Source organism: Scardinius erythrophthalmus, assembly GCF_964197995.2.
Source record: "Scardinius erythrophthalmus genome assembly, chromosome: 3".
Taxonomy (NCBI): domain Eukaryota; kingdom Metazoa; phylum Chordata; class Actinopteri; order Cypriniformes; family Leuciscidae; genus Scardinius; species Scardinius erythrophthalmus.
The window spans coordinates 58,839,122-58,858,952 of NC_138223.1; the positions used below are offsets into that span (position 1 = coordinate 58,839,122).

The 19,831-nt window shown below is 40.9% G+C and overlaps 1 protein-coding gene across 1 annotated transcript; it reads left to right on the top strand.

The window, feature by feature from the left end:
• Nucleotides 1-525: 525 nt before the first annotated feature.
• Nucleotides 526-19,394, top strand: rdh8b (retinol dehydrogenase 8b; the record flags this gene model as incomplete). Its single annotated transcript, XM_081360815.1, has 6 exons — nucleotides 526-631; nucleotides 12,711-12,872; nucleotides 14,406-14,585; nucleotides 16,383-16,476; nucleotides 18,071-18,254; nucleotides 19,167-19,394. 6 exons carry the CDS (start codon nucleotides 526-528, stop codon nucleotides 19,392-19,394), a joined length of 954 nt encoding a protein of 317 aa, XP_081216941.1.
• Nucleotides 19,395-19,831: the final 437 nt, after the last annotated feature.

Consider the following 19,831-nt stretch of genomic DNA (forward strand, 5'->3'; position numbering starts at 1 on the left):
AATTTGACCGCTGGGTGGCGCTAGAGACGGTCGTGTTGTTTGACACTGATGGAAAATAGGACACATTTTACATCTAATCATTTTATCCAAAGCGACATACATCTGAGGAGAACAATATAAGCAATCAGACCAGCGAGAGGGCACCAGTACACAAGAGCTGTGCCAGTCTCAGTCGAGCACAGACCACATCGCAAGGCTTTATTTATACACATAAAAACATTACATTATACACATTACAGTTATTAACATAGTTTCGTTTTAAATAGCAGTCCAAGGAACCCCGTTAAATAACACCACCAGTGATAACTATGCCCTCTCTACGGCTCTAAATATGATTGCTTCAGTAAAGTGTAGGCATAAAGTGTTTATAAACTAGTATTTCATGATTGTGGTTTATGAAGGCGCTCACCTTCGAACCGTGAGCAGAGACAGACTCTCGCGCGTTCCCGTGACTGCGCGCGCTCGCGCTCTCCTGCACTGCTGATCTTATGATATCTTCTGATCTCTCAAAGCTCCACTGACACCATGGCAACGGAGGGCCAGAGAGTGGTGCTGATCACCGGCTGCTCGTCCGGGATCGGGATGGCCATCGCCGTGCGGCTCGCGACAGACGAGAACAAGCGATACTACGGTAAGAACCGGACCGGACCCGAGATTAATGGGAAAAATGAAAACAGTTTTTAACTATTTAAAATTTAGACAACTGTTAGAGCAGCCCACTAGAATAACCCCTCGTTCTAAAACTAGATTAGATCTATCGTTTACAAATAAACCTGAACATTTTTTAAAGCATTAAAATCTTTTGACAGGGATGACTGATCATAATGTAATTTTCTTTTCATGAAATCTTTAAAAACAACGCTTTTAAAATTCATTAAAACTGCTTATCATGATGTAGTCACTAAAATCAGCAACAAAATCTTGGAATAGCTTTGAAAGAGATTGATTGGACTGAAGTGGGGACATGTGATTGTTTTCTGGGAAAAGTTAAAGAAGTGTTTGAGTTGTTCACTAGAAGGGGCGGTTAACAGAAATAAAAGGGAATATGTTGCCCTGGGTTAACAATGAATGTGGGAAATCGATGAAGGATAGAGATCAGCTCCTTAAAAAAACATTGAATTCTGGTCTTATTACTGATCGATATAAATGTACTTCTATGAGGAATAAAGTAATACAGACTTTATGAAAGGCCAAAGCCAGTTTTTTATGGACATTATTGAGGCGTCAAAAGGGGACGGGGACAAAATCTTGCAAACTATTAATAAATTAGTTGGAACACAAAAACATGGATAAAAGTTTTTACTTAATATTAAGTAATAAGAGGTATTCCTGAGAGGGGAGGAGCTGAAATTGTTAAAGAGTTTACGGATCTTTGAGTGACCTTGAATTCTACTGTAACTTTTAAAAGTCACGTGGAAAAGTTGGCTATTATTGTAAAATTTAATTTAAAGATTTTTTGGTACATTAGGCCGCTTTTGACAGTCGGTGCTGCCGGGTTGTATTGACATTCAATGATTTTTCACACATTGAGTATTGTTTTACAGTAATAGCTGGTCATAAGTTATGCTAACACAACTCTAACGTTAGTAGAATCACTGTATAAGAAGGCAATAAAAGTGTTGGATAAACAAAACCTCTATTTTCATTGCTGTAACATAAAAAAAAACACAATTTATTTTGTAAAACTTTAAAAAAGCTTGCTTATTTATCAGGTGCACCTCCGTTAAACGAGTTTATAAAACAGAGGACCGATTGTGTATTAGTACCAGGTCTGTCATTAGAGGGGATTGTGAAAGTGCGAAGATCATCTGAAAAAGTGGCTTATGAGGAATCAGTTGTGTAAACTTTATACTTAGTAACTTTAATAATGTGTTGGGGTATTTGTCTTTTATGTTGTGTTATGTGTATATTTGAGTATTTGTTCTTGTTCAATTCTGCTATAATTCGGCTTGTTTACATCTTGTATTTTATAATTGTGTGTGTGTGTGTGTGTGTGTGTGTGTGTGTGTGTGTGTAAGTGTTTGTGTGTGTGTGTGTGTGTGTGTGTGACTATATTAAAGAGCATGTGTGTGCAGGGAAGCAGTTAATCAATAAGTGTGTCTGTGTATGTGCATGTGTGTGTGTGTGTGTGTGTGTGTGTGTGTGTGTGTGTGTGTGTGTGTGTTTATGTGTACTGATCTGGCTTCTATCCCTGCTTAGCCTTTAGTGCTTTAATGGCATGACAGTACTGATCTTGTGTGTTTTTAGTCTTTACACAGACATTCTTCATCCTGTACAGAACACACGCTCTCTCTCTCTCTCACACACACACACACACACACACACACACACACACGTTACACCATGACATTGGCGTGACTATGAGCTTTATGAATCACCAGTGACAGATGGAGATGAGCTGCTTGTCTAAATCTCTTCAGTCATCATTGGATGTTGAGCTCATTCACTTGTGTTTTATGTTCATGTCAATGTGTGTGTGTACAGTAACTAGTCCTCTCTCTCTCTCTCTCTCTCTCTCTCTGTGTGTGTTCAGTAACTAGTCCTCTCTCTCTCTCTCTCTCTCTCTGTGTGTGTTCAGTAACTAGTCCTCTCTCTCTCTCTCTCTCTCTCTCTCTCTCTCTCTGTGTGTGTTCAGTAACTAGTCCTCTCTCTCTCTCTCTCTCTCTGTGTGTGTTCAGTAACTAGTCCTCTCTCTCTCTCTCTCTCTCTCTCTCTCTCTCTGTGTGTGTGTTCAGTAACTAGTCCTCTCTCTCTCTCTCTCTGTGTGTGTTCAGTAACTAGTCCTCTCTCTCTCTCTCTCTCTCTCTCTCTCTGTGTGTGTGTTCAGTAACTAGTCCTCTCTCTCTCTCTCTCTCTCTCTGTGTGTGTTCAGTAACTAGTCCTCTCTCTCTCTCTCTCTCTCTCTCTCTCTGTGTGTGTGTTCAGTAACTAGTCCTCTCTCTCTCTCTCTCTCTGTGTGTGTTCAGTAACTAGTCCTCTCTCTCTCTCTCTCTCTCTCTGTGTGTGTGTTCAGTAACTAGTCCTCTCTCTCTCTCTCTCTCTCTCTCTCTCTCTCTGTGTGTGTTCAGTAACTAGTCCTCTCTCTCTCTCTCTCTCTCTCTCTCTCTCTCTCTCTGTGTGTTCAGTAACTAGTCCTCTCTCTCTCTCTCTCTCTCTCTCTCTCTCTGTGTGTGTTCAGTAACTAGTCCTCTCTCTCTCTCTCTCTCTCTCTCTCTCTCTGTGTGTTCAGTAACTAGTCCTCTCTCTCTCTCTCTCTCTGTGTGTGTTCAGTAACTAGTCCTCTCTCTCTCTCTCTCTCTCTCTCTCTCTCTCTCTCTCTCTCTCTCTCTGTGTGTGTTCAGTAACTAGTCCTCTCTCTCTCTCTCTCTCTCTCTCTCTCTCTCTCTCTCTCTCTCTCTCTCTCTCTCTCTCTCTCTCTCTCTCTCTCTCTCTCTCTCTCTCTGTGTGTGTGTTCAGTAACTAGTCCTCTCTCTCACGGAGAATTAAAACTAATACGATCTCGGTCCACACCAGCGTTTTAGCTGCGTATTAGAATTGATCTCCGTCCACATTAAAACGACTGAAAACGCGGATCACGTGACCATTCACCAACACTGGGCATGCGCGTGCCGGTGTAAACACAACTTCATTGATAAAATGATCCCAACATGCGCTGGTTCTTCCCGGGTGTGAGAAATAAAGTTATTCCAACACGAAGTGCCTTTTCTTTCCGTCCTTTATTTGGGTAGTGAATGAATAAAACAAAAAGAAAGAAACCAGCGCTGGGAAGCTCAGGAAGATAGCTTAGGCTTTCCAAGAGTCTGGACAAATATATACTGAAAATGTATAGGGAGTATCACGATCTCAACCAATAAAATCATCCATGATATCATAGGTATCATATATGCTTATATAACAATCCTATAAATGGTAAATATCCGGTAAAGTTTTCCTTCTGAGCCTTGTGGTCCAAAAGGCTTCTGTAACACACAATGCATAGAAAACACACATCTCTCTCCCCCCTTCTATATTTGGGGGTGCTTCTTAATATGAAACAGATGTGCATTACATACATACAAAAGAATGTGCAAGCAAGGCTTTCTTACTGTACAGGGCCTTTTGTTCTCTGGACACAACTTATGCTCTGGACAAAACATAGTTATGAATAAAGCTATTGCATGGACAAAGCTGAGATAAAGAAAATACATTTCTGACAATGGCCCCTTTGATAAGATAATTATCATGTAACAGAATTATCATATCACACTATTCTCAGCATGTCCATTATTTGTAGGATAATACAGTGAAACATTCTTCATTCAAACATTTCCTTCAAAATCATTAAGGTTTTACAGTTCTATTCATCATAGCATATTGAGAAGATACAAAAGTATTCATAGCACGATAAATCAACATCCTAATGAATGGAATAATACAACAAACAATAAATGCAAGGATTAACAGTATAGTTCCTATTGGAATTAATGCCGAGACAAGCATTTGCCGCCAGCTCGTTAACCAATCACCAAAGCCACTCCTGTCACTCACTTCTCTCTTCTGTAGTTCATCAGCAATTCTTGTCATATTATTTATTCCTTCAGCGATAATATGGCCATCTTCGTCATTTGACGGTACAAAAGTGCAACAGGAGACACCAACGATGACACACACCCCTCCTCTGGACGCAGTAACAATGTCCAGGGCTAATCTGTTTTGTAGCGCCATTAAACGAAGCGCTCTCAGTTCTTCTTGGACACCAGCTAAAGTGTCCCTCGTAGTTTTAATAAATGAAATTAATTCATATCTTGTAACTTCTACTTCAATTTGAAGACTGCCAATTCCTATTGATGGAAAAATACCTTCAAAGAATTTTTCCGTACCAGTCCATAGTCGATGTTCTTTCGGTACTGGATTATCTCTTCCCAAACTACTAACTGAACTGCGGTCAGAGAGAGAGCGTGTGTTTCTTTGGTTCAACACATTATCCTTTTCATGTGATCTAACAATCATAGAATATTCTTCTAAAGTTACTAGGGCACATCGTCCACTCCAATTAAAAGGTAATGAAGTGTAAACCATGTGTCCGCATAACCAAAACCAATCTCCCAAAGCTCTTGTTCCTTTTACAGATGGAACATACCTATTACAATTTTTTCCCGAGTAAAGTCCACAATACTCATCACACAATTCTTGAATCTCAGGAGTTGATGATCCATAAACACCCAAAGTAGATAGAGGGTTTGAAGATGTTTTGGTACACAATTCTAAATCAAATTTTCCTTCTCCCGACAAACAGCTAAGACAACAGGGCATGTTTCGTACTTCACAACGGCGATATATTTGCTTACATTTACTCTCAGGAATTGTACCTAGTGTTGCAGCTCCTACTTTTCTTTCAATACAGAACAATGAGTCTGGAATGGGACCTACAGTTGCCACTTTAACATGTACTTGTACTGCAACTGTCACTTTCTTGTTGCTATCAGGGCAAGTCCAATTTACCGATGAATTTTGAGGTGCAACCATTCCAATATTACTAATGAATAAAGGGCAAAATAAGTCTTCTTCTGTCGTTGGTGATTTAACACTTACATGAGGTCCGGCAGCACTTTGCGGCATTTTTGTGCAAACATAACAGTCACCCTTTTTTCCTGTAGACTTAGCAGTGAAGTTGGCTAACCTCCACCACATATTGGAGGCAAACGCATGTGGTTCGTCTTCGTGGCTCAGCCAAGTTTCATTACCACTGCTAACAAGGGCTTGTGCATAAATGAGCATGGTTATCAGCACGAACAGGTGTAATATCAACTTTGCAGACATGGCTTAGTTGATTCAATGATACTTATTGCCAATCTCAATCAGCAATCTCGTTCTTCGTCTACTTCTCTTCCTCGCTCTCCTTTCGATCAGTGCTGGAGGTTCACTTCCGCATAGGCTTATGCGTTCCCCTGGGATGGAGCTGCCTTCACTCTGCTAGCGTGGATCCACTGCGGCTGGAGGTCAGTCAGAACACCAGTCCTCGTCACAGCGATCACCGTGGCAGGCCCCAGATAGTTTGGTTCCCCAAGTTTCGTGGGCTTCAGACACTTTATCAGCACCTGTTGTCCTGGAACGAAAGGATGAGTTGGTTTTTCTGAGGGAAGAGGGAGAGACAGAGAAACATCACCATTTATGCCATTCAAAGTTCTAACAAGGGAATCCACATAATCCGCGATGATCACCTCCGTGTCACCTGTGGAAAGATTGCCAGCGCGACCTCTGACCCAAGGGGTCGGGAAAGGTCTACCCATGAGAATTTCGAATGGAGACATTTTTGTGGTGGCTGATGGAGACATTCTCATTTCTGTCAATACGGCGGGCAACAAATCAACCCAATTTCTGCCCGTATCTAGACATGCTTTATTAAGACGTTCTTTTATCGTTTTATTCGTCCTCTCTACGTTCCCAGAAGACTGTGGAGCGTAGGGAATATGAAAATGCCAATTAATATTAAGCTCTTTGGCTAATAATTGTGTCACTTTAGAAGCAAACGGAGTTCCATTGTCACTTGCTATAACGGTTGGAATGCCGAAGCGCGGTATAATTTCTTTTGCAAGAACCTTTACTACTGTCTTTGCATTTTCTTTTCCACACGGAAAAGCTTCTGGCCACTTAGAAAATCGATCAATAATCACAAGCAGATATTTGTTATTTCCACATGGAGGCATGTGTGTAAAATCGATCTGTAAATATTGGAAAGGAAGTTCCGGATGCGGTAAAGCATCATGGGCGATTGCCTTGTGCCGATTTGTTCGTGCACACACCAGGCAAGCATCCAATATTAACAAAGTATTCCTTCGAACGTTCGCTATGCAATATGATTGATTCAAATTTTGTATCACTTTCTCTTTCGATACATGCGATACACCATGATAATGCCTGCACAACATTACAATGGTGGATGCAGGTAGTGCAATTCTACCTTGTTTATCTCTCAAAATACCAGCTTGGTCTGGTTTTACTTCATTGGCTGCCCAATGATTCAAATCATCTTGAGTAGGATTCGCTTGTAGTATTTTTATGTCCAAATCATTAGTCAATGACGAATTCATCATTGGCACTTCAGTGCTTTGGTCATTTACATGTGGGCTACGTATCGCCTCTTTTGCTGCCCATTTCGCTACTTCATCTGCAAATCTGTTTCCTTTGGCTTCATCAGATTCACCTGTCTTATGACCAGCTACTTTAATGACAGCAAGCTTTAATGGCTGCTGTGCTGCACTAATCAGCTCGGCCACAATATTATGATGCGAAATTGGTTTTCCATCGGAGGTTTTGAAATTTCTTTCCTCCCACAATTTAGCAAAATCATGGACTACGCCATACGCATATTTAGAGTCAGTGTATATGTTGATGCACTGACCTTTCGCCAATTGACAAGCTCTTGTTAAAGCAATTAGTTCTGCAACTTGTGCTGATTTATATGGCAGCGAATATGCTTCAATTACATTATCGGGCAATTCAACAATAGCATAACCACACAAATATGTACTGTCGTTTGGCTTAAAGCAGGATCCATCAATAAAATAATGCTTCCCCTCCTCCAGGACAGATGTAGACACATCTGGCCTGCAAGCAGTTGAAGTCTGGATCCTGGTCAGGCAGTCGTGGTCGTCACTCTGAAATTCACCTTGTGTCAGCAACCTGTGCAAATGTACAGTGGGACCATGAATAACAGAGGTTACTTTCAAAGTTAAATTAGCAGTAGCTAACAATATAGCCTCATAGCCTGAACGGCGTTGAGCAGTCATATGCTGTGTAGAAATATTATGCATAATAGCTCCAACCTGATGAGAAGTATGTACAGTTAATGGATGTGATAAAACAACCTTTTCAGCATCCTGTACCATGATCGCTGTAGCAGCCACTGCGCGCAGGCAGGCAGGGAGACCCCTGGCCACTGAATCAAGGGTTTTGGACAGATACGCAACGGGGCGAAAACTACCACCATGGTCCTGGGCCAGGATTGCCGCGGCCGTTCCGCGACCCTCGTGCACATATAAATGAAATTCGCGAGAATAAGAAGGGAGGCCAAGGGCGGGAGGCCTTAGGAGAGAGGATTTCAAGTGTCTGAATGCCTGATCCATTTCAGCAGTCCATGTAATGTCCTCTTTATCACCCAGCGTAGCTTCTCGCAAGATTTTGTCATACATGGAGCAATTAGGAACCCATAGCCTGCAGTAATTCACCAGTCCCAGAAAGCTTTGCATTTGCTTCCGTGTTGCTGGATGCTTGAATGCAGCGATGGCTGTAACCCTGTCAACAGACAGGCGGACTTGGCCTTGTGACAGTTCATGGCCCAAGTAGGTGACTTTTCTCTGCACCCACTGGAGTTTCTCTTTGGATGCCTTAAATCCAGCCTCAGCTAGAATATTGCAGACAATTGTGGAGGCAGCAGCACACATCTCCGCAGAGGCGCCAGTAACTAGGATGTCATCCGCATACTGGAGCAGACAAGTCTCTGGAGGGAGTTTGGCATCTTTCAGTGTCGCTTGCACTACGGCGGCAAAAACGGCCGGGCTATCCTTAAACCCCTGAGGAAGGCGGGTCCACATAAATTGACAATTCTGAAAACAAAACGCAAACAGTGGCTGAGTTTCACGATCAACCGGAATGCTGAAAAAGGCAGAGCTTAAATCAATAACAGAAAAAAATGCATGTTCTGAAGGAATAGAATTAATTATAGTCTGTACATCTGGCACAATTGGTGCAAGTGGTTTTATCAAATCATTAATTTTTCTTAGGTCTTGCGTTAGACGCCAAGAACCATTCGCCTTTCTGATAGGATTAATTGGTGTATTATAAGGTGAATGAGTGCGAACCAGGATGCCTTGAGCCAATAGCTGTTCTATGAGGGGGGCAATTCCCTCCTCTTTTTCCTTTGAAAGCGGGTATTGCTTTTGAAACACAGGTCTATCAGTTATCAAATTTGCCCTGTAGGGCCGGACATCAATTAGCCCTACGTCATCCTTGTGTTCCGCCCACAATTGAGGATTGACGCCCGAAATGTCCTGTGGCAGCACAGTTGCAGGCAAATCAGCGACAAGAGCACTTCCTGTGTCGGTTGTGATGGAAAAAGCTGCAGGAAACATAAGTGTCAGAGAGTCAGCATCAAAATCCAATTTCATACCCAGTTTATGCATTAAGTCTCTACCCAACAGGCAGAATGGTGAATTCGGTATAATTGCAAAGTCATGCATTTTAAACAAGGATGATACATCCTTAGAAGTAACCGGTAAAGGTGGCGTCATTTCACATTTCACGGGAACGTTGTCAATTCCGATAGAACTGATTTTCTTCCCCGTGATCAGACCCTCATAAAAGTTTGATGACAATGATGATACACTGGCACCTGAATCGACGAGAAAGACATATGGTTTATGATCAACATTTAATTCAATGAATGGCAGAACATTTGACTTGTTACCATAATTTAATGTAATCATTGAGAAGGCAGGCTCCTGTGTATGCACTCGTAGTCATTGTTTCCTCCATTCAGTTGGATACTGTCTCCCTTGGTCGGAAGAGCGCGAGGAGGGGGCTCTTGGCCCGCAGCCATCAGAGCGCTGAAACATCTGGTTTCCATTAGCAACTCTCCTTCTGCAAAACTTGGCAATATGCCCAGGACGGCCACAGCAGAAGCAAGTGAGAGGCTTTTTAGAGGTATTGAACGGACGAATCGGAGCCTTAACCTGTTCAGGGTTAACTTGCAACATTAATGGAATTTTACCTTTAGAGTCGAAAGCACCGGCACATGAAAGTTCACGTAAACGCTTGCCAAGGTCATCAACTGACATCGTAAAAAGATTATTTGTCGTAAGCCGAATTAATTGTGCAGTCTCGTTGTGCATGTTGTTCAGAAACGTGTTCACAAACAACAGACAATTGTCATCATCGATCGACAGTGCTGATTCCTCAATCCATGCACTTTTAAATCTATTAAAAAATGCCGTTGGCGTCTCGCCAGGTTTTTGCTTTGTGTTTGCAGCATGCGAGATATCTTGTTTAGCAGATGACAGCTTCAGCAAGAATGCAGTTAATTGTTTAAAAAAGAGTTTAAGTTTGCTAGGGGTCGCCCATAGCCATTCTTTATCCAAATTTTCGTCTTCGTCGTCGTCCTTAAATCTCAAACCACGAAATGATTTAGAGAGGTCAATTGGTTCAGGGTTTGTTTTCACAAGACGACGTGACGGCGGTACATCATTAACAGGATCCAAAAGATCAACCGCTTCAATTAATTCTTCCTCCGTAATGTCAGCAGAAAGAGTTTTCGTTAATATAAATCGATAATCACGCCCAGTCAACTGGCTATAGGCAGTCAAACGCTTCAAAACAGAAACATAATGATGCGGGGTTTTGGACGGATCTGGCAGTTCTTTACAGATAGCCATTACTTCAGAGATATTTAGCGGATGAACTTTAAATCCATCTGAAGTTTCAACGAAAGGAAACGCAGTCGCCTGCTTTAAGTCAGGGTATAATCTATTTTTAACGGGTGCTTCAGCGGGAGCCTGAATGCTCTCATATTTGGGAGGGAGGGGTTGCGGCGTCTGTGTCTCTTCCAAGAGAGACTTTTTTTCCGTGTGCAGGGAACTCTTCTCTGTGTCTGACGGAGAGACAGAGACGGCAGAAACTGCACTGTTCCGCACAGCCAATTCAGGGTATGATAAACTATTATTTTCAGTACTCTTAACTCTTACTGGACCTTGATCCCAGTATTTTTTCATGGTTTGCCAAGTTTTAAACGACTTCTCCATATACGGAAAATCCCACGTCGTGTCGCCCCAATTTCCGAAAATCATATCTTTTGCACTTTGCATATCAGCATCTTTAAATGACCCCTCTCGAGGGAATGGGTCTAATTGTGTCTTTCCCTCACTCCAGCCGGCCAGGTTCGACAGATAAGGCTCAGTATAAAAAGCTTGGTCGTTTCGATTCATAAAATCTTTTGGAGATTCATCAATTAACGGAGGAGATATTTTGTTGCCCATCTTAAGCCACACAAAAATTTCTCCTCAAATTCAAAGCAAACAAATTTCAAAACAGTCCAATAGAGAACAAAGAAAACAATTCTGCAGTTACAATTGTTAGTACATTTGGCCAAAGAAACAAAGAGATAGAAGAATGGAAAAGGAAAAGATCAAAATAAAGTATGTATTGTATCATTCACTCACAACCCCAAAAAAGGAACGGAGCATTTTTGAAATATCTCGCGAAAATATTTCCTTCTTACAAAAGTAAGGTAAAACCAAAAAAACGCAGAAAAAGTGATCAATTTTTTCTCACGCTCTTCTTGTATTAATTAAAACACAAGGAACACCCAAAAAGTAACGATAAAAGATCACTTTCTTTTGTCGTTCTTCCCGTCTTAATTAAAGCACGCCTTAATTAAACACGAGGTTAACCATAACGATAAAAGGACTGATCAGGTCACTTTACCGTTCTTCTTGCTAATGCAAGGATATCCAATCATAGCTCACGGCACGTTTTTGAAATTCATCTATCTCAGCAGATAGTAATAAACTGTTCTTATTAATAAAAGAAATCTGCTTTACCATCTGGAGTAGATCGGACGAGCTCCCATTTGTGAGAAATAAAGTTATTCCAACACGAAGTGCCTTTTCTTTCCGTCCTTTATTTGGGTAGTGAATGAATAAAACAAAAAGAAAGAAACCAGCGCTGGGAAGCTCAGGAAGATAGCTTAGGCTTTCCAAGAGTCTGGACAAATATATACTGAAAATGTATAGGGAGTATCACGATCTCAACCAATAAAATCATCCATGATATCATAGGTATCATATATGCTTATATAACAATCCTATAAATGGTAAATATCCGGTAAAGTTTTCCTTCTGAGCCTTGTGGTCCAAAAGGCTTCTGTAACACACAATGCATAGAAAACACACATCTCTCTCCCCCCTTCTATATTTGGGGGTGCTTCTTAATATGAAACAGATGTGCATTACATACATACAAAAGAATGTGCAAGCAAGGCTTTCTTACTGTACAGGGCCTTTTGTTCTCTGGACACAACTTATGCTCTGGACAAAACATAGTTATGAATAAAGCTATTGCATGGACAAAGCTGAGATAAAGAAAATACATTTCTGACACCGGGTTAACCCAAAATCGACGCTCCATGTGCGGTCGGTACCGCCGCTGCACACAGGAATTGTCACCGATCGCTTGAATAATAGCTTGCCTCCGGCGCATGTAGGCAGTTATAGCAGTGTTAAATGCAGAATTTACTTGGACAACAGCTGCTAGCAAAGATATACGCCATGACTGATGACACCCAATCATAGAGCCGAGCGTGAGCCTCTACTACGTCATCGTTTCTAAAGTCCTCTGTTTTGACCCGTCCACACTAAAACGCCCTCCGGAGATTCAAAACGGAAAACGGGTCGGCAGCGTTTCTAGACTTCTCCGTTTTGGGTCTCCGTTTTGCCGTTTTAGTGTGGACGGGAGGTGCAAACGTAGCAAAAGGTCTCCGTTTTTAAACGAAAATGCAGTAGTGTGGACGGGGCCTTTGTGTGTGTGTGTTCAGGAACTAGTCCTCTCTCTCTCTCTCTCTTTCTCTCTGTGTGTGTGTTCAGTAACTAGTCCTCTCTCTCTCTCTCTTTCACTCTGTGTGTGTGTTCAGTAACTAGTCCTCTCTCTCTCTCTCACTCTGTCTTTGTGTGTGTGTTCAGTCATAGCTACGATGCGGGATCTGAAGCGGAAGGATAAGTTGGTTGAAGCGGCTGGAGATGCGTACGGACGAACTCTGTCTCTGCTCTCGCTGGACGTCTGCAGTGATGAATCTGTCAAACAGTGTGTCGACAGCATCAAAGATCGACATATAGACATACTGAGTGAGTTCACACACACACACACACACACACACACACTGAGCCGCGTCTCAAGTGGATTGTGTTCATCCGTGCTTAGATTTACATTACCGATTTAGACTAAGAAGATAAAATTAGCCTTTAGGTTCACAGTTAATCTGAGCATCAGTTTCTATTTCCAACCTTGAGCTTCATCCAGTGTTCATCTGTCTGAAACACAGTTACGCATGTCACTGTCTGTAAAAGAACAGAAATACTGTTAGTAATGAGTCCTGAATCATCAGTGATCAGTGAACTGATTCATACTTACACTGCTGTTGAATCGAGACTCCCTCGTGAATCTGTTTTTAGTTTTCAGGTTATCTGTGAGAAATACTGCTGAAAGAGAACAAGTCAGAGTAAATAAAGGGATGAAACATGAATCAAGTAATTAAGAAGAATGACGTGACAATGACAAAGCAATTTAAAGGCCTGATCACACCAAGATTATACATTTTATGAATGAATGCCAGTTAGGGAATCTGTTTAGACTGACATAAACTACACACTCTGTCAATACGACATTTTCTTTTACTGAGAGTTTTATTTATTTATAGCAAAGACAGAACAGCACTGCATTTAAAAAATACAAAAAAGGACAAAAACAAAAACAGGACAACCATAAAAGAAAAGAAACCTCAATCAGTAAGAATGATAATAGCATATTATTTAAGAAATCTGTTACTCTTAAGCTATTATTTTTACTTATGAGTTCAACGAGAAAGACTAATCTTGGCAAAGTGTTGAGAAATTGTCTTATCAATAAAAATTTGCATTTGCAATGCAAAACAAAGCATCTTGATAATCAAACAGCATATATTATACTGCTGTACTGTATTTCTGCTTTTCTATAAGCGCCACCTACTGTCAAATAGTGAAATTGTATTTTCATTCAATCAATAAAAACGTGTGAAATAAAAATAAAGTAAAAACCAACGAAATAAACCAATAAAAACCAACGAATAATGAATGAAAATACAATTTCACTATTTGACAGTAGGTGGGGCTTATAGAAAAGCAGAAATACAGTGCAGCAGTATAATATATGCTGTTTGATTATCAAGAGGCTGATATACACAATTATTTTCTTTTTTGATAATGTTTATTAGATTCTGTCCCTTTAGGAGAATTTAAGTTGTTTTAAGTCAGCCACTTAATAAAACAAGGCAATTTTGCAATTTATCTCACAATTCTGACTTTCTTTCCTTGCAAATGCGAGTTTATATTACTTCATGATCTTTTTTCTCATAATTCTGAGTTTAGACATGAATTCAGGATTGCGAGATATAACCTCGGAATTGAAAGAGATAAGTCAGAATTGCGAGATATAAATTTGGAATTGCAAGAAAAATTTGCAGTTGCTTTTTTAAATTTTTTATTCCGTAGCAGAAACAAGCTTCCATATAAATCGCATGTAAAAAATCAGATGGAAATTTCATGCCGAATATTAGTGTTGGTGTGAACAGACCACAAATCCATTGACATGAGTAGTGAAGTGCCTGTGATCTGTGTGTGCAGTCAATAACGCTGGCGTCGGTCTGGTGGGGCCGGTGGAGGGTCTCAGTATGGAGGACATGACAAAGGTGTTCGAGACCAATTTCTACGGAGCGGTTCGCATGATTAAAGAGGTCATGCCTGACATGAAGAGGAGACGCTGTGGACACATCATCGTCATCAGCAGTGTGATGGGCCTGCAGGGTAATCACTGGCTGTTTATTCACTTCACTGTAATTATTTGCATTTATTGCGATTAAGCGTTCTTCTTAAGGTGCTTCCTCTACTTGAGGATTATTGACCTGATGAGTTAGACACACGTACAGTCAAACCAAAAATTATTCAGACACCAGATATAATTTGTGATATTTTTTTACAAGTGGGTGCAGGACACTATAGTTTATTTATATAAGTGAGGAGAGCAAATTAAAGTAAACTGTGACATATTATACCCAGTAATTCTTCATACAGTGACTACTGTCATGTGTCAGTGTTTGTTTGTATTTTCATTAGTCACATGTCTTCCTTTGTTCTGTTTTCCCGCCACTCATTTGTTTCCATGGTAACCCTCATTAGTTCATCTGTCTCACCTGTTACCTCGTTAGTCTTGTCAGCAGTGTCTCGTTTCCCTGATCTGTTACCCTATGTATTTAAGCCCTGTGTGTTACCTTGTTCATTGTCCGATCTATATCACATTAAGTGTGTGTGAACCCCCTGCCCGTCTTTTATGTACCAGTTTGATTTTTATTGTGAGTAAAAGTTTGCATTGGAACTTTTGACTCTACTTTGTCTTCTTCTGCCCGCACCACACTGTGACAACTATCAGTAAAATCTATAGAAATATGCGACCAAAAATTATTCAGAAACTTTGACCTGACCATCTTTTGCTTCAGTGTTTATTTAATTGCTAACACTAGACTGAACAAAATTAAGCACTGCTTGGTAATTGGTTGAGCTAAATTTGCATTATCTAATTGTGTACTTAAATTTAACATGTGACAGATATTCAACTTAATTCATTTGTGAGATAACATTTACATTTACATTTAGTCATTTAGCAGACGCTTTTATCCAAAGCGACTTACAAAGTAGGACTAGATTAAGCGAGTCATCATGAAGAGGCAAAAACAAAAAGCAGCGCAAGAAGTGCTCCAGATACAAAGTTCAGGCATTATTCAGAGTAGCATAAGCCCGATAAGCGAGGTTTAGAGGGAAAGGGGAGTTTTTTTTTTTTTTTTTTTTTTTTTTTTAATGAGGTTAAGTGCTCCCGGAAGAGATGGGTTTTCAGCTGTCTTCTGAATGTTGTCAGGGATTCTGCATTCCGGATGAGGGTGGGGAGAGCGTTCCACCAGCATGGAACTGTGAATGAGAATGTTCTGGAAAGTGATTTTGTGGCTTTCTGGGATGGAACCACGAGACGTCGCTCGTTGGCCGATCGTAGGCTTCTGGCAGGGATGTAGACTCGTAGGAGTGAGTGAAAGTAGGAGGGAGCTGAGCCTGTGATAGATCTGTAAGCAAGCGTCAATGCCTTGAACTTGATGCGAGCAGCGAGAGGTAGCCAGTGCAGTGAGCTGAACAGAGGAGTGACGTGGGTTCTCTTTGGCTCGTTGAAGACAAGACGGGCTGCGGCGTTCTGGATCATCTGTAGGGGTTTAGTTGCACATGCTGGAAGTCCATTTGACTTCCAGCATGTGCAACTAAACCAGATAACATTTGATAACTCTGAGTTCTTGTCATATTTTATTACCATTTTCTAAACTATAGCGAATAAACTGTGATAATGTGAGAAATGTTGAAGGTATCTGAATAAATTTTAGTTTGACTGTATATTTCTCATTGAAGAACAGCAGAAGATCTCTTACCTTTCATGTGAATGAAGACAGATGATCTGCTGAATGACGAACATGTAGAAACATCATCAGTGTACAGAACATTCACAACTCAAAAGTTATAAAACCGTGGTAAGAGATGTACCTCTGTGTCGTGGGTTGGTCTTCACAGGTGTGGCGTTTAATGACGTCTACTCCGCGTCAAAGTTCGCCATAGAGGGATTCTGTGAGAGTCTGGCCGTTCAGCTGCTCAAGTTTAACGTCACGTGAGTTTCACTGCACTCTCAACACCAGCGTTTGCTATTAAGCTCATTTCTACACTTCTGCATTTCATCTTCTCGTTTACACTTCCTGTTGTTTGATTTTCAGTATCTAACACTCTTTGGCTCTTTACATCAGTGATCAAACACCAGGAACATTAGCAGAATAACACTAATGTGAGAGGTCCCTCTGGTGGTGTGGAGAGGCTGTTACGGGTACAAACCCAAATAAGATCACAGATCAGGAACTAAGAGAAGATCTAGAGCAGGGGTGCCCAATCCTGCTCCTGCCGATCGACTGTCCTGCACAGTTCATCACCAACCCTAATTAAACACACCTGAAGCAACCAATTAAGGTCTTCAGGATCACTTGAAAATTAAAGGCAGGTGTGTTTGATTAGGGTTGGAGATGAACTGTGCAGGACAGTCGATCGGCAGGATTGGGCACACCTGATCTAGAGTAGTGGTTCTCCAGCAGTGGGCCACAAGATTACTTAAAATGAGTAACAACAAAGCATTAAAATGAGCTAAAGTAACTAGAAACCAAGATATAAGCTGACCAACATTTTAATTTGTCCCTCAAATAAATGAAATTGAAAAGCCAGGTTTCCCATGCAAATTCATATTTACAACAATGATTTATAAAAAATTATGTCATAAAAAAAATGAATTATGTCAAGCTCTATAATGTAATCACTAATGACAAGAAAAGTCATGAAAATTCATTAGTCATATAAAGAGTGTAAACTCTGCTGACCTAATTACTTGTAATTGTTTAATTTTACATAGCCACTCAATGTCTTCTCCTTCACAGAGTTGAGAACCGCTGTTCTAGAGAATCATCTTCAAGACAACAGTTCTAGATCCTGTTGTATGTTCCCAATTTCTTGTTTGGGGGTTATGTGCCTCAAGCTCTGGTGGCCTTGGAGCTTGGCCTACCATGGGTCTCAGCGTAATTAATGATGAGCGACACCTAGCTGCGAGACGCACCGGTCTCGTATCTCTCACGGAGGAGCGGAAGCATAAAAGGGGGAGAGACGACAGTGGAGATTGACAGAGGACAGGCTCCTCTGCTGTGGTCTCCAGCTCCGCCAGTCCGTTAGTGCTGGTCTCAAGCTCCGTTGGTCTCCAGCTCTGCCCTGACCCCCTTGTACGCCTCAGTCTCCAGACCCACTTGCCCCTTACAGGCCTGGTCTTATATCCCTTCCTCTGGTCTGCCTCTGCTCCACCACCCACCTGGACTTTTGTGTTTTGTTTTTTTGGATTGTCATGGAGAGTCTGAAAGTGACTAATGGGATTCGTAATCTTTGTAGTTTTCTTGATTATTCTTGATTGTTCCCAGGTTTGTTTTGTTAACTTGTTACCCCTTGTGTAAATATAGCCCTTGTATTTCCCTTGTTCCTTGTCAGTTTATGTTTTCTGTAAGTTGTAGATGGTGCATATCCCTGCTCTTTGGTTCATGTTTCTCGTGTTTCTTTGTTAATAATATCTCTGCCTGCCATCTCTTCATCTCCTGCTTCATTACAGATCTGAGTTGACGCCTCTTTCTCTGGATGGCGGTGTGTGTATTTGATTTCCCATCTTTCTGTCTGTCTGTCAGTATGTCAATGATCGAGCCTGGGCCCGTACACACCGAGTTTGAGATGAGGATGATCGAAGACGTTTCTAAGAAAGAGTTCGCCGGAACTGATGCCGAGACACTCCACCACTTTAGGACCTGCTACCTGACCGGCGCAGTCAACATCTTCCAAGTCCTGGGCCAAACGCCCAAGGACATCGCCAAGGTCAGAACACATGTGAATTAAGGCCTGTTCACAAGGACAATAACTATAATGATAACTATAACCATAAACGTTTAATAATTGCTCTTACTCTATAAGAGAATAGTGAAGTCCACGGAACAACTATAACAAAAATTACACAGAGGAATGATATTTTTGGAATCACTTTTGGAATGATTTCCACCTAATGAATGATTAAAACATTGACAGCCAATCACAATCAATTCTGCTTTAAAGAGCTTGAGCATTTAAAGCAACACTAAGTAAGATTTTTTACCTTAAAATAATGTTTCCAAAATCGTTTCAGTGGTTCATCAAGTCGTAACAGGGTGAAAGGCACTTCTGCCTCCGCTTTGCGGTCCTTTATCTGCTATAACCACACTATGTAAGAGTGCCAGATCGGGTCGTGTATCTGTAGTTCGAATGAGACATAAGAAAACTACAAATTTGGCTTGCTTTACGTCAAGCGTTACAATAGTCATTATTTTGTTTTTCTTTGTTTCTGATGTCCCAATACATCATACTTTCATGAAATCATGCAACATACTCTACCTTGTCTGTGGACATCGTTCATTCCAAAGCCGGTGCTGGATAAACAGCGAGCGTGTGTGCGACAGTAGGTTGCGGGCAGCGGAATTATTTACGACAGCGGTAATGGACAATTCCGCTTCCAACCTGTAGGGCGACCGAAGAAGAAAAGTTCCTTAGTGTTGCTTTAAAGCAGCAAATGATGGGAAAAAAAGTGTACACTTAGATTAAACAGAACAATATCGTCCACTATAAGTTATTGTTACAGTTATGATATAGTTATTGTTCTTGGTGTGAAATTTAATAAAAGAACAATGCCGTCACATGAGGTCTCTAATGAGGTGCTGAAGATTTAAAGGAAAGTACTCACTCTCTCTGTTTTTGAAGGTCACTAAGAAGGTGATTGAGTCGCCTCATCCTCCGTTCCGTAACCTGACGAATCCTCTGTACACTCCGATCGTGGCGATGAAGTATGCGGACGACACAGGCAGCCTGTCGGTTCACACCTTCTACCACATGCTGTATAACCTGGGAGGAGTTATGAATGTTAGCGTGAGCTTAATGAAGTGCCTGAGCTGTGGATGCATACGGAAACGGACCATCTCACCAATCTAACGTACCTGTGTGTGAACACTGTACTTCTCTTTACATTTGGGTTCTTTTCTGGACTGTCTCTGGATATTTTAACCAGACTACACCTACACAAAAATACACTCTCTCTCTAACTCAAGCACACTTAAACAGATGATGTGTTTTTAACTCTGAAATCTTTATTTTTGTCTTTATACAGATTAAAGTCTAGACAAGTATTGGTTCATTATAACCTAAACCTTTTAAAGTAACTCACATAAGCTGTTAAGATTTCATTTTATAGTTTAAGATAGTATATAAAGCACTAATTTAGTGTATATTTTTGAGGAGATGAAACAGAGCAGATCTCGCGAGAATCACGACTTGCTTTACGGCAAATTTTACAGCAACCTTATTAATTTGTATTTTTTTTTTTTTTAAGAATAAGAACTAGGGATGTGCCTGAAGCTAAATACTGTACC